Here is a 14,914-nt window from a genome sequence, read left to right as displayed (position 1 = left end):
TCTCAGATTCCATGACCACCAAGAACAACTGTGCTTCACACTAACATTACAAGCAAACTAACAGTCATTTCTGAAATTGTATTTGCCTCGATTCCTTCCTACATACATACATACACACAAAGTCTCTCAGCTTCAGAAGATTTGAAAATAAATTGAAGTGTCTTCAACAAAAACCTTCTAACCATGTGTAAACAGGTCTCCAATGCCATGACTAATAGGCAGGATCTGACACAACCTTTTACCCTAATTGTTACATCCAGCCCAGTACCTTGTGTATGAAACAGGTTCAATTAGAAGTTGAGGTACCACACTTCCTTTCCCAGATGTGCTCTTTAATTGTACTACAATGCAATCATGCATGAGTGTTCCCTCCCCTCAATACTCTGCCCTTATGTTGAATAGGTTAAAGCACAGGTGTTGACATTTTGTGACTCACGGAAGGCACATCAGTTTCAGAAACGTCTAGTGGCTACCACTGTGTTAACGCAGACGAGCCAAAAGAACAGATTGACCCAGTGAGACACAGAATGGTATTGCTGCCATTTCTCCCAGAGCTCGAAGAAGAAACTCGAATGCGAGTCTAAAGAAGAAAAGTGGATCCTGGAGCACAGTACTGAAGCACAGTAGCTGACATCACGCTGTGCTGGGTCCCAAACTGCAGTGTAATGCTCACAGTCCGGACAAACTGGTTGGCCACAGGTGCCGTCCTCATCTTTCTTCCATGACTTGAACCACACTAAGACATAAGTATGAATAAACGCTTTCCTGGTCTTGAAGGGTAACACTGAGGGGAAACTGGGGAGACCCAAACAGAAAGCACTTGGAGTGGGAAGACCCAAAGGACAAGTAACTCTGGTTGAGTGCCGCGGCCCCGCCAGCTCGCACAGTTGCGGCTGCCCAAGCGCTGTGAAGCCGAGTCCCACGAGGCAGGGGGCCTCTGGAAACTTCAGAGGTGAAAGTCTGGAGGTGGGAGTCTGTTAAAGCTGGGAAAACGGAGCTGCTTTTTCCTCAACAGCTCCCCAGATACGGGACGCGGCTCCCTCTTCCATGTAAGGAAAAGAGGCAACAGAGAGCGGTGCCCGCCCGGGCGACACGCGGGAACGGACATGGCCCTTTCCAATATGAGGACAGCTGCCACGCCGCATGTTCTAGTGGGGCTACGCTTTCCCTCCCTTCCGCGCTCCAGTGCCAAGGCTCCCATAGGAGGCGGCAGGTACGCGGCCCACACCTGTACGCGACGCCGGTGAAGAGCCGCAACTCGGGGGCCGAATCCTCCAGACACTCTTCCCTCATCATTCTCTAGGGACTCCCGGCACAGGGCAACTAAGAGGTCCAACGCTCTTTACGCTAAGTCACACTGTACCTACTCTGCTCCGCCGCAGACCCACCGGAATACCCCACAAAAACCACTCCCGCCATTAACCCCTCAGAACCCCAGCATCCACCACCCCACTCAATAGGCACTAACCCACCTCCTCTGACTGGAGGCTGCGCAGCCGCCTGTTGGGCGGGGTGTAATTAGTCCGGGCCAACCTTCTCTTCGCTCTCATTGGCATCTTGATATGAATCAGCTTTGCTATTGGCCTAGACTCCTTTCGATCTGTCTGGCGGGCAGATTCCCATTGGCTCTCCGTCGGGGAGGTGAGGGTGTTGTGTTTGAATCGCGGGGAGACAGTGGGCGGGTGGTTCCAGCTTGCCACGTTGCCGCCGGCAGCTTCGCGCAGCCCGACCAGAAGGGGGAGAGATTCGGCTAAGTCCGGAAACGCTCGGCAATGGCCGGAGGCGGCTTTTAAGGAGCGGAGCGGTTGCCGGCTTGCCCTGCCCCGCCGTCGCTTGGCACGAGGGGAGTTGGCGCGGTCGCTGCCGCTTCGTCCTGCCGTCGCGCCGTGAGGGGAAGGGGCGCGATGCTGGCCGACAGCCTAGTGGAGGAGTTCGAGATCCGCGAGGATGAGCCGTGGTACGACCAGCAAGACCTGCAGCAAGGTGAGTCGGGTGGGGGAGAGGGAGCGGCGGCGGACAGTGGGGAAGCCGGCGCCGCGGGGGGCGTGTGAGGGCGGGGGCTGCGTCGAGGAGGGCGTGTGAGGGAAGGGGCCATAGTGAGGAGGGCATGTGAGAAGGGGCCATGAGATGCCGCGGGGGGCGTGTGAGAGAAGGGGGTATATCGAGGAGGGCTTGTGAGGGAAGGGACGGCGGGGAGCTGTCAGGAAGGCGTGTGAGAGAAGGAGCTGTAGTGAGGACGGCGTATGAGGGAAGAGGGCGGCGGGAGCAGGGAAGCCACCACAACAGCCGTGCGGAGCCCAGAGGGACTCCGAGCGCTCGGGCGGGGCGGCGGGAAGGGCGCCTGGGGGCCGAGGCCCGCTAGTGAGGGTCGCGGGGTGACGGGAGCGGGGCATGTGCCGCCCTGCGACTGTCGAGGGGAGCCCAGACTGCCGGCTGCAAGGCCACGCTTCCCGCCGCCTTGGGCGCGTAGGCAGAGAAATCGCTGTTATTGATAAAGAGTGGGGATTGCGGCCGGCTTTGTTTGACGGAAGGGGTTGCTGCAGCCGAGTTGAATTGTGCCTGGGTTCCTCTCCGCCCAGGAGTGAGGGAGGGAAACGGCTCCGAAAAGTTACACCTTGACAGTAGGTCAGGCAGATGTTTAGGGTAGGCGCTGGAAATAGCGGGCGGTGCAAGTATCGGCGTGGGTTGCTGTATTGTGCCATGTTGAGCCCTTTTTGTAGCGGCTTCCAGTCGCTGAAGTTGTAAACGTCGCTGTGTTCAATAAACTGCAGGTCCATTGTTACAATCTTTCCAGGCTTTCTTCTTAAAATACACAACTCCGCTATGCATCAGAATTGTATGTGTCTAGCTCCTGTATGTCAGTCAATAGTCTTGAACGCTACGTGCAGGAGCTTAATCTTTTTCTCATTTAACAGATCATGAAAGAGTCACAGGAATACACAAAGTATAATTGGACTAAAAATATTTTACAGACATGATATGGAAAGAATGTGCAATTTCCTTAACAGCTTAGTGGTATTTACGACTGGTATTTACTTAGTTCTATTTTTTGTTATTAATCATGAGCGTTTTAAAAGGCCAGCTCAAAGCCGTGAAGTGGCTTCCTGCAGACCTGCTCCAGCCTTGTGCTTTCAGCTTTTACATCGAAGTATATTAAATCTTGGGATACATAGGTAGTATTGTACTATAAACCACAAAGGGAAATGCTGCTGAAAGCTCTTCCCAGCCAAGCAGTTTTCACACTGAAATCAGGCATCTGATGACAGAAACTTTGAGACAGGAATAGTTCTAATTGTATGCTTTCACTATAAAATAACTGCTTGAAAGCTGTATTTAGTTGCTTCTCACTCAAAATAGATGTTTTCATGGCTCTAGGATATAAACCAATCAATTTAAGTAAGATTCTGAAATCGTAGTTTTGCTGTCAAAGGGAAGAGTGTTGAAAATTTGAATACTCTGGTTTAGCAATGTTTTTCACTCTGTCAGTGTTTATGTGGTAGAAGACCTACCAAGAGACTTCAAAATGTATAGCAACTGACTTCTTACCTTATTGATGTTTCTTTGATTTTACTTTTTAACTGAAATGAGTGAAGTATTCACCATTTGGCTCTCTGCTTTCAGCTTTTAAAAAACAGTATTCCCCTCTAGAGGTTCCTGCACTTTGAGGGTTTGTTAATGTTCTCAACAGTTGAACAATGTTTTTCTGGGGATTATCTGTTTGCAAGCCTAAACAAAAGTGACTGATAGCCTTGCCAAAAGGCAAAGGAGGAAAATAAACTGATGGGCAAGTTGAAAATGCAAAGAAGAAATTTTTTACATGAATGGTTTTTAAAATGTTCTGTTTAACACTTTATTCCTGGAGTCTGAAAGATACTCCTTCCTTCTCCTAACACTAAGCAATACCAACGTATGTAAACAAAGTAGTAAGATTGCTTATCAAGGTCTCTTGAAGCTTTTCACAATCCAAACAATCAGTGCATATTTAAAAGTTGTGGAGTACTTTATGAGAAAACCTAGGTTGTAAAACATTGGGCAGCACCGTGAAACAAGCTTCTAGCCCTTGTCAGACAGTCTTTGAAATGTAAAGTTAGGGTAGGATTTTGGAAAAAACTTTGACAGTCTTTGTATGCACCAAAAGCTTTTGCTTTGACAATGGAGGTGGGCTTTTCTGGCATGCAGTTCATGAAAACAGAATGCTCATGGAATTCTTTTAAGGATGGGAACAGCTTTCCTTCCTTCTGTAATGTCTATGTTGTGCTGCAGTATGCTGACCTTTGAAAAAATTCTTTTATATGACTGCTCTTTTTACATCTTGCTGTTAGTCACTTTAACAGAACAGAGGGAAATCTGAACATGGAGTAGGAAATACGAAGCTAAGTAAAAACCCAATAAAAATTAAAAATACCGGTTTAATTTTATGGTTAGGTAAACTTCAACCAGTCTTCCTTCTATCTATCTAATCTATCTATCTAATCTATCTATCTAATCTATCTATCTAATCTATCTATCTATCTATATCTTCCAATACTGCATTTTGTTGTTGAAAAGAACAGGCTTACTTTTTAAACTTAAAATTCTCTGAATCATTTTTTTAGGTGGGTTATGAAAAATTTTCTATTTTTTTCTCAATTATAATAAAACTGTCAGAAGAGATTGTTGAGAAGGGCTGGTAAGTGAAGGCTGTTTAACATCACAGAAGACCTATCATTGATGTTTTGATTTAGACATTTCTGATGGAACTTTTAAACACTGGTACAACAGATCAGATTTACTAAAAGGAAGATCTGAAGATCTGCACGTATGCAGTTTGCATTATTAAAAACCTCTCTGCTTACATCTTCATGGTAGAAAGGAAAAATGTGTCTGTGGCAGAACGTAGCTGTTACTTTCCATAAATTTACAACAGAAAACGCAGTGTGCTTCTAGTATTGTACAGAAACTCTGCAAAAGAAATGTAAATCAACTGTTTTCTTTCTGTATCTGGAGAACCTCCCCTTTATAGGGCTTGTAGGTACTTTAATGTAGAAAAATGGATGCAAAGCAAATTATTTTAGAAGAGGTGAAATTGTTTCAGTTCTTATGCTTTCTAGGGGCAGGAGTTAGGTTTTATTGCATGCTCCTGAGCTCTTCCATTTCTCCCCCTCAGAAACAAACTGCCTTAATGATAGAATAGCATGCTTTTCCCGTAGTAACTCATTTGTGCTTCTGCCATTCTAATGAACAGAATGAGTGTGTAAATATAATGACATGAATTCTATTACTCACATGGTATTCAAAGTAATGTGTGTGGTATGTGCTACTTGATTTAGGACAGGAGGCAGCATTTAAGAATTGAACTATGAACTCTTAAATGTACTTAAACATCAAAACAAACTTTCACTTTGGGAAGCGAAATGGCAGCAAGTAATTCCATTATGCACTATGCGTCTCTACCATAATCCTAAAGCTGCTCTAAAGCTCTTACTCTATTAAAATAAAAGAATGGACTATTTAGTCTTTGCCTTGAATGGTACCAGTATTGATGAGTAGCTTTAAAGACTGTGGCTCCTAGTAAAGATTTGTGTCGTATGAGACTTGTGGATCAGGACTCAGTTTTATATAGGATGACAGATTGACTGGATTTGAAGATCAGTGTTCTGTAATGTGGTATAACAAATAGCTTGGTGTTTGACTGGGAGTTTTCCTGTCCATGGGTAAACAACATACAATCTCTGTTTAAAAATACGAAAAACTTAAGCAGGATGCCTTGGACATCGAAAGACTTTAAACCCCAGCTCTAGAACAGGCTGTCTTTCCTAACAAGTGGTGTTACAATGAAAAAGCTATGTGAGGATCAACTCCTAAGTAAAGATCAGTATGCCATGTCAGTCTAGACATGCATCTTTTGCAACTGGGAAGAACTTCTATGCAGTGTGATTTATTTATTTATTTATTTAATTTTTATAGCATTTACTCTAAGAAACTGACCCTAAGGTAGGAATCAGTGCAATGTAGCTGTAAAGAATGTATCAAGAACACCACAGCTGCTGTTTGTCAGAACTGCATATCTACAACTTAATACACAAACACTCCTACTCACTTGTCCTTGTAAGTCTGCATTCGATCTTTGGCTTATGTACAGGCTGCCAAACGGAAGGTTAGCTCAAAGCAATCTTGGAACAGTGTGCTATCTATTACAGTGACCAGCTGATAAGGTAACTGGGAAAGGGCAGGAAAGAGGTAAGATAACACGTTAAAACGAGGGCATCTCCATCAAGTGAAAATTGAATGTGTTTTCTACCTGCAACTACTGATGATGCAATACATGTCTGTTACATATTAATCTTAAGTCGTCTTGAAGCAAATGAAGATTTTCTTGACTTTTCTGTTTCTTTCCCATTAGTGATACTAGTTCTGTGTGAAAACTACCAAGATTCTATTGCATGCATGCAGGAGAGACAACCTGGTCATGGTCCAGGGGATGGGAAGGAGGTGGAAAATTAGAGATTTTTAGAAATCTGTTGAATTTTTAACACATAAGACCTTGCGCAGTGTAATGACAATTTTAGTGACAGCATTGCGATTGATTTGTGGTAGCATTATGTTAGCTTTTAAATTCCAAGTGTCTTTAAACATAGTATGGAATATCTAGCACTACTGATGTTGAACAAATACCAAGCTTTTGCCTTTAGAAAGCAACTGAATGTTCAGATGACTTACTACTTAATTTGAAACAAATACAGTCACAGCACCCTGAAGGTGATTGAAGATGACTGAAGTGAAATTAAGATTAAGTACCTGAGAGTAAATGACATTAAAAAAAATCTGGTTTGGAGCACATAAAACAATTCTTGTCTCCTGGGTTTGAGCTGGAAAAAAAATAGCTCCATTTAAAAAAAATATTACTGTCCCACCATAAAAAGCATCTGAAACTTTCATTTAGCATTTCGATCCTGTATGAGCTGAGCCCCCTTGGTGAAAGGGTAATGAGAAAGAACAGCAAAGTAAGTAAGAGTGCAGTCAGCTTTGACCTGGGTCTAGCTATCCGTTTACAGGATCTTTTATGCTTATTCTTCTGAGAGCTGAGTGCTGTAAACATGGTGAAGTGTAGCTGACAAACACCTTGGGCAGAGATGCTGGTGCAGTGGTAGGTGCATAGTGGGAAGTACAGAGAAGATGGCTGGATGGGTCTGACCTGTGGCTAAAGAACCAAAGGAGGAACTAAGGAAACTTCATGAAATAAGAGCATCTTCTGGGTTTCAGGACTGATTTGCATTATGGTATATGAATGTTCTGCTTGGGTGTAAGCTAATTTTATTTTTGGGTAATGACATAACTTAGAGTAGTTACAACAATAAAGATCACCTCAAGTATTTATTGACATGCCTTTAAATTAGATTATAGTACTCTCTTTCTAATTTTAAGTGCAAACGCGATTTCTTTGTTTAGATCTTCACCTTGCTGCTGAGCTTGGGAAGACACTGCTGGACCGTAACACTGAGCTAGAAGAATCTTTACAGCAAATGTATGCAACAAATCAAGAGCAACTGCAGGAGATAGAGGTAAATATTTAAGGGATGCAAATATTAAAGCATCTAGACCAGAAACGTGATAGCACATAAACTGAGATTTGAATTTGTTGACATCTGATGGACACCTTAAAGAAAAACACTGAAAACCTCTATAGACTTGGTCATTGTTAGAACTGTTTCTCTTGATTAGTGGAAGCTTTGTGCCATTGAACTTCATGTTGGATTTGGCTTGTTTAATGACAAATGAATGGCATTTTTTTGTTTCACACAGAAAAGTTCAGTTACTTCATTGCTAAGCTTTGCTGACCTTGCCCAGGTAAAATGACATTAAATGATATGAAGAATAGGTTAGTCATTTAAATTATTATATGATGATGTGAGTGGTTACCACACTGAAATTTAAATGCTAATAAATGCAGGAGAGAGATTTAAGTACAATCTGATTTGTGGTAAAGAGAGATAAAGCCTATTTCAGTTTAAAGGGGGGAAAAAAAAAGAGGGGAAATAAAAAAAATCCAACCCTAAATACTTAAATAATATCTAAATATGGGATGTAGTAGATATATTGCTCTGTATTTTTGAGGGGTGTGTGAATCATAAGCACCATTTCAAAACCACCCATCTTTGTGTTACTTGGTGGAAAAACCTGGCTATTTTTGCCCATGTCTGTCTTCTTTTTTCCTTTTTCCTTTTAATATCACTTGTGCTCTTGCAGACCTAGCATTTGTCAGCATAATGAATTTTTTCAGCTATTAGAGGGCGATGCATGGTCTCTAATTAAATTATTAAATATTCAGTACTTTGACTGACAACCTATTGGAAACGTAGTCAGCATTTCAGTTTGGTTCTAGTACGAGTCACAGGGAACAGGCTGTGACTGGCATACACCAGATTTTCACACAACTCCTTTGTGCAAGCAGTAATAAGGCAGTTATGGGTGGGGTGTGGATTTTTTACAGTTGCAGTCTATAACTTAAAATATTTGTCACTTGTAGAGTGGTAGCAGGTAACATAAAGGATACTAAACTTAATACTTAAAAATGTATAGCTAGTATACGTGTCTTTAAACATCTCCTGTTCACACCAATGCAGCAGTTTTTTTATTGTGATGCACAATTTCTGGGTTTGTTTTGAGTATTTTTGTTTTATACTTAATACATTGGTTGTTTTCCTCTATTTTGTGCTGAATGTCATCTTTGTTATCCTATGTGGTGATACAGTTGGAATGGCTGGTAATTATGAGTGCCATAGCATTACAAAAAACGTGTTTACTTACGCAGAGACTCACAGTAACTGATTGCTATGGATGGTTTTTATAAAAACATTAATTCTTAAGATCTAGAGAGGACAAACACTTCAAGGTGCTCTACAACGTTCTGCTTAAGGTTCAGCACCTGTATGAGCAACCATGTTTAAGGAAGTGTTTAATGCAGGTACAACACCTTTTGAAATAACACAGCATAACTTTTGTGTTAGCTAACTAACCTGGCTCATTGAGTGTAGCTACTTAAAAGGCAGCTGTGTTTTAATGCTATCTTGAAATATGGAAGATATATTACTGCTAAGCTATGTTCATCTTAGAAACAGCTTATTGCCATTAAGGATGCAACATCCTGTTGGTTTAAGCCAGTTTATTTGCTGTATTATTTCTGGGTTAGTGTTCATTGACCTTATAAGGGAGCTTTAGCACCAAAAGTGGTGAGAAGTATCCTTCCAAGAGGGATACATATATAGTTGGTGTGTTGCAGGGTCAAGTATGTTTAGACAGTGAAAGACTAATTTATTCTCTCAATACCTTGCTTTGCTTAGACAATTAAAAAAAAATAAAAAAAAAAAAAACAAAACCAACCAAAAAACACCCAGAAAACCAAAACCAAAAAGACTTGTACAATACTACTTTTTGAATGCTTTATCTGATACTTTCTGCTCCTTCCTCCTCTCCCCAGCAAGGGTATGAGTGTATATTGGGTTGTCCTAGTAGCTCCCTCTAAGAGGAAGGGGGAGAGTGGTGAGAGAACAGTTTTTGTGATGCTTCTGACATATAAATAGTACCTGCACCTTTATTTGCCCAACTGGCTGTCTTAAGTCAAAGAACCTGCCAACTGTATTCATGCCTGCCATAGTAACACGCTGTCTTCTCAGTTCCACCTGTCCTAATCCTCTGTATTTTCTCAGTGCAGTTTAAAAGTGTAATAGCAACTCAAGACTTTTTTTCCTCTAAAGAAGTGTCTTGCATCTGGATTTCTGGTAGAAAAGGGAAAAATCAAATGAACCTCCTCTTCAAATCCCCAAAGAGAACCTCAAGGTGGAGGAACTGAATGTATTAGCTTAATGGCACAAGGGACTGTTACAGGAGTTCACTGAAACAAATGGGAATAAAATTAGCATGTGGAAGGTACAGTACTCTTTAGCTGGTCAAAGCAGTTATTTTCATCCCTGTATTTCTTCTTCTGTGGGAATGCAGGATGCCCTTCTGCACAGGACATGTGTCCAAGTGGCACAGCCAGTCTCTGTGCTTGATTGGTCCTCAATTTCAAGTGCTGGCCTCTAAGCTAAATATGATCTTTCAGCTGTTCCTGTAGCTACTCTGCTGGTTTTTTGACTGCCTTTTTCAGTGCAATAGAAGTGTAAATATTTGGATTTTTTTCCTATTAATTCACATCTTATGGGTAGCAAAGTCTAAAAATGGCTAGGAAATCATTCTGAAATATGATACTACTTTGCACTGAAAAGGAAGGGTCAAAGGCTTTGGGATGCTTAAGATTACATCTAATATATTAAATGCTAACATATTGAGCATTTTACAGCCTTGGATCATTATATCTGACCTCTGTGCTGCCACGTGTGCTACTAACTAATCACTAGAGGTAATAAATGCTGGATTGAAAGGGCAGCTTTATTCTTGTCTGCATCTGTTCTTGGTTCTGCTAAGTCAGAAATAGTGACATTTGCCTTCTTGTGGTAGAATGCAAGAAGTCTCAACTGCTGCTTCATGTTAGGTGCTTGGTTGCAGGGGAGGTAGCATGAATGTGAACTTCCAAAGTATCCACTACCATGTCTATAGTTTGTTTTGGTGGTCTCTTTACACCCCGGTATAACTTGACCCTGGCACTGAACATAGTGGAGACACAAGGTGGAGAAAATGGTGCTTCACCTCTCCCAGTCATCTAAAACTTCTGCAAAAGCTCATTGTAATAAGTGGAAACACCTAATTATGGCACCAAAGGCTTGTATTGCTGATGAAAATCTAAAGATCTCCAGCCCCTTCTGAGAATAACCAATAGGGAAAGTTAATCTGAAATGGGTCACATTGAGATTCTGCTGCTAATCCATGTACTATTTCTGTGTAAATCCTGTCATGTGTGCACAGGCTACAAAAGGATCCAGCCAACTGCTATCATGTTGATCTTCTAGAAGTCTGTATGGAACGGTTACTAGTCCTAGATTAGCTTATTATCTGTTCTTAAATTGCCTAAAATGTAAACCCATCAATCTTTTAATGAGGTAAAAGGTTAAGTAGAATATTAGAAGTTTTGAGTATGTAACAGGCCTAAAGTGAATAATGCCTAGAAGGCTGCTGGATGTTCCTACTTGAAGTGCCCTTTTCACTGAGTAGCACATTGCAAGAAATATATCCAGTGTAAGACAGAGGTATTTCAGGTGTAAAATGTTAGGGGTTTTGTTCAAGTCTCTGTGATTCTGTGATACAAACTCTGGGGTAGATTTTTAGAATTGGAAGGGTCCTGTCCTGGGTGGGACAATATAAGACACTTGTATTAAGAGCCTTAGGTGACTGTTAACTGCTTTGAGACTGAGAATTCCAAGCTTTGTAACGTTTTGGTTTTTTTTTTTTCATGAAACAAAATTGTCTGTTGTTAATTGTAAAACCAGTTCTCATGGTAATACTTAATGTAGAGCTTTATTTTTTTAAAAAAAGGCAGGAGACCTTTATTTGAGATTTCAGTTACTGGAATAGCTCCCTGTAGGTAACTAAAGATTGAATTCAATAATTAGATTATACTTCCTGACGCATAGTAGCCCTCATACTGTCTTAAGTGTCACCACAACCTGAATTCTGTTCTGCTGACTCTAATGCTGCCTCGGACTGCAAGAACTTAGGTCAGCTGAAAAGAAATTTAATGACAGACGGTGCTACCCAATATTTCAGTTTTAATGCTAAGAAAATCATTGGATCAACACTGTTAGAAGATTGCTATTGGGGCCCACTAGAAGAACTCTGTGGATAGCTAAGAGCTATGTTGAAGTCTGGATTCTAGGCTCTATCAGTGACAAGTGCAGTACAGACCAACCCAGGGGCTGGGTACTGGCAAAAGCCAGGCTGCAGCAAGGAGAGATAAGTGTCGCTTGCACAACCAAGCCATGGATAAAAGGCTGGTTGATCAGCCTGGGTTGACCTCCATGACAAAGGCAAGCTCATTATCTGAGTTACTGATAACACTTTTTCAGCCAAACACTCACAAAGCAACCACTGGAATCTGTATTTCTAAAACTCAGTAGCTTATAAATGCACATAAAGCTGCAGAGGAGTAGTCCTCTTTGTTTCAAGTGTCAGCTAGTAACAGCAATCCTGTTTTGCAGTACCTCACAAAGCAAGTGGAGCTCTTGCGTCAGATGAATGATCAGCATGCAAAAGTCTATGAACAGCTGGATGTGACGGCAAGAGAACTAGAAGACACTAATCAAAAACTAGTTGCAGAAAGTAGAGCCTCACAACAAAAGATATTAAGGTAAAAAGCTTATACTAGATCCGCCCTCCCCAGTTGGTAATGTGAAAAAGAACAGCCCAGGTGTATGGCAGTGTGTCTAGTGTTGTACAATAGTGTTAAATTGAAAGGGTAGCTTTTAAATAGAGGTCCTTTGGGGACAAAGAGCAGCCTTCAGAGAAGAAACTACACTCTGAGGGGATGGGAAATTCCCATATCCTTGACTAAACAATCAAATGTTTTTAACAGCAGTCTTTCACCTTTTAGTTTGACAGAGACTATTGAAAATCTGCAAACACACATAGATGACCTGCAACGCCAAGTAGAAGAACTAAAAAAGACTGGACGAGGTCGGATGAGCCATGAGAGATCTGACCAGCCAAGATCAATGCATAGCTTCTCATGTCTGAAGGAGCTGTATGACCTTCGCCAGTAAGACATTTTACCTTGCGTAGTTAAGAGAATACTGAAACAATTTTAAGCAAAGCTTTAAAAACCGAGACAGAAACAAGCTAGCAGAAGGTTCTCAACAGGCACAATACCTGCACAGTCCTGCACTGTGTGGTGTGGCTACTGCTGCTGGTTTCCTTCTAGACCACGCTAGGCTTTATGTGAGAGTGCAGGTTCCACTTCTTTTTTCAGTCAGATAAAAAGCACTCATACAGATAATCTCAAACACAAACACCTTAAATGTAGACTATTTTCTGTAACTATCCAGAGACATCCAAGAAGGGGTCACTTTCTTTTTGAGGGAGGCAGCATTCTGGCAATAGCTTTCCTGAACGGGTTATAGTAGTGCTTAATATGGGAAAATGGTGCCTGGGGATCTGGGCTGCTTTTTTAATTTAGAGCAGTTTTGTCCAGATGCCAAGTTATTTCTTGGCAATTTGAAAGATCAGTGGATTCCTTCAAACTGCCAAAGGCTTGTGGAAATACCTGCCTTGTCAATTTGGAAACTGGCACCATCAATATTGGCAAGAGCTAGGAGTTGGACTGCTGTAGAAAAAAATGGTGTGTCAAAGTATTGTGTGATACAGGGAGGCAGTGTTTATCTAAACTTAAGTTGTAGGTCTGCAGCTTGAAACCATTAATGGGCTGCCATTCTGCTTAAGATGGGAGGCTTGATTTGCTGTTCTGTTTATTACCTGGACTGCTAGATTAGTACAGTGACTGCTATGTATGCTTTGAGCTATGTTAGCACACAGTTTAAATCTGTCATTAATTACCCAGGACAGGAAAGCTTTAGGAAGTGTGGTCAGCTGTAGTTCTGCATTTGATAATACTGATTTTATTTCTGCAGGTATTTTGTTTATGATCATGTGTTTGCAGAAAAGATTACTTCGATGGATAGTCAGCTAAGTCCTATAGAAGAAGAAAATGAGAACTTAAAAAAAGCAGTAACAGTTCTGCAAGCCCAACTTAACCTAGAAAAAGAGAAGAGGGTAACAATGGAAGAAGAATATAGTCTCATGGTGAAAGAAAACTGCGACCTTGAACAGAGGCTTGTTGATAGTGACTTATATCGGGCTCGTGCAGAGGAGCTAGAAGTAGAAGTAGCTGAAATGCGACAGATACTTCAGTCTGAAAACACATTCCATAATGTGGAAAAATTGGTGCCAGAATCCTTTTTCATTTCATTCAAGGAGTCTTTAGAAAGGGAGCTTGGTCAGAGCCCAGCAGATGATGGACTTCTGACCTTATCAGAGCTTGAGAAGAAGGCACTGAAACGGAGCAGCAGTGAGAACTTCCTAAGCAGTGCTGCAGGGGGAGACATTCTAAGAGGCCATGAGGAAACATGTATTAGGAGAGCTGAAGCTGTGAAGCAGCGAGGAATCTCTGTACTTAATGAAGTTGATGCTCAGTACAATGCTCTGAAAGTGAAGTACGAGGAACTCCTAAAGAAGTGTCAAATGGATGAAGATTCCTTGAAACACAAGGCTGTACAAACGCTGAAGCAGTATTCCAAAGACCTAAACATGGGGACTACCCAGTATGATCTTTCAGCTAGCAATCCAGAATTCACAAATGTGGAACTAAATGACTCTCCCACAAATGCTCTTCCTGAATATAAAGCACTCTTCAAGGAAATTTTTAGCTGTATCAGGAAGACAAAGGAAGAAATAGATGAACATAGAGCTAAGTACAAGTCTCTCTCCTCCCAGCCATAGCACTGAACTTGCTGACAACCCATTTTCTATTGATGACTAATCTGTTAGTCAAGAAGGGGGAAAACTTGATTCAAATGTCAGAAGACCCCTTATACAGATGTATTTCTTGAGCACTCAAAATTGAATGTTTTGAATTGGCTTGTAGACCCATAGTTAACAAGCTAGGTAGTCAACAGCTAGTCTCCTGTACCTATGTAGCAATAGATTTAATGTTCTTTAGCCCTGTCACACAAACTAGCTTAATATTACACTACAACTTCATACTAAATCTCTGGCCAGAGCAGGAACTGACACCGGTTTCCTCAGTTCACTTCAAAAATAAGAGCATTAAGAAATCAGTACTGTAGTTCTCACAGGAACCAGGCTGAAGCTTCCTTTGGTTCACAGTGATGCTTTAGCCCTTTAACTACATCTGTGTAGAAAATCAACAAGCCAAAGCCCCAACCAGTGTCATGGGCAGTCTCTCCTGGTTTCTCAAGAATGAAGCTAGCAGTCTGGCTGAATTTGCTGT

At 41.6% G+C, this 14,914-nt stretch overlaps 1 protein-coding gene across 1 annotated transcript; it reads left to right on the top strand.

The window, feature by feature from the left end:
- Positions 1-1,904: 1,904 nt before the first annotated feature.
- CDR2 (cerebellar degeneration related protein 2) lies at positions 1,905-14,403 on the top strand. Its single transcript, XM_054391216.1, has 5 exons — positions 1,905-1,983; positions 7,429-7,541; positions 12,111-12,259; positions 12,503-12,667; positions 13,536-14,403. The coding sequence occupies exons 1-5, from the start codon at positions 1,905-1,907 to the stop codon at positions 14,401-14,403; spliced, it is 1,374 nt and encodes a 457-aa protein (XP_054247191.1).
- Positions 14,404-14,914: the final 511 nt, after the last annotated feature.

The sequence above is a fragment of the Indicator indicator genome, chromosome 22 (assembly GCF_027791375.1).
Source record: "Indicator indicator isolate 239-I01 chromosome 22, UM_Iind_1.1, whole genome shotgun sequence".
Classification (NCBI taxonomy): Eukaryota; Metazoa; Chordata; class Aves; order Piciformes; family Indicatoridae; genus Indicator; species Indicator indicator.
The sequence above is the reverse complement of the archived record's forward strand: the minus strand, read 5'-3'. Positions and strand labels throughout refer to the sequence as shown.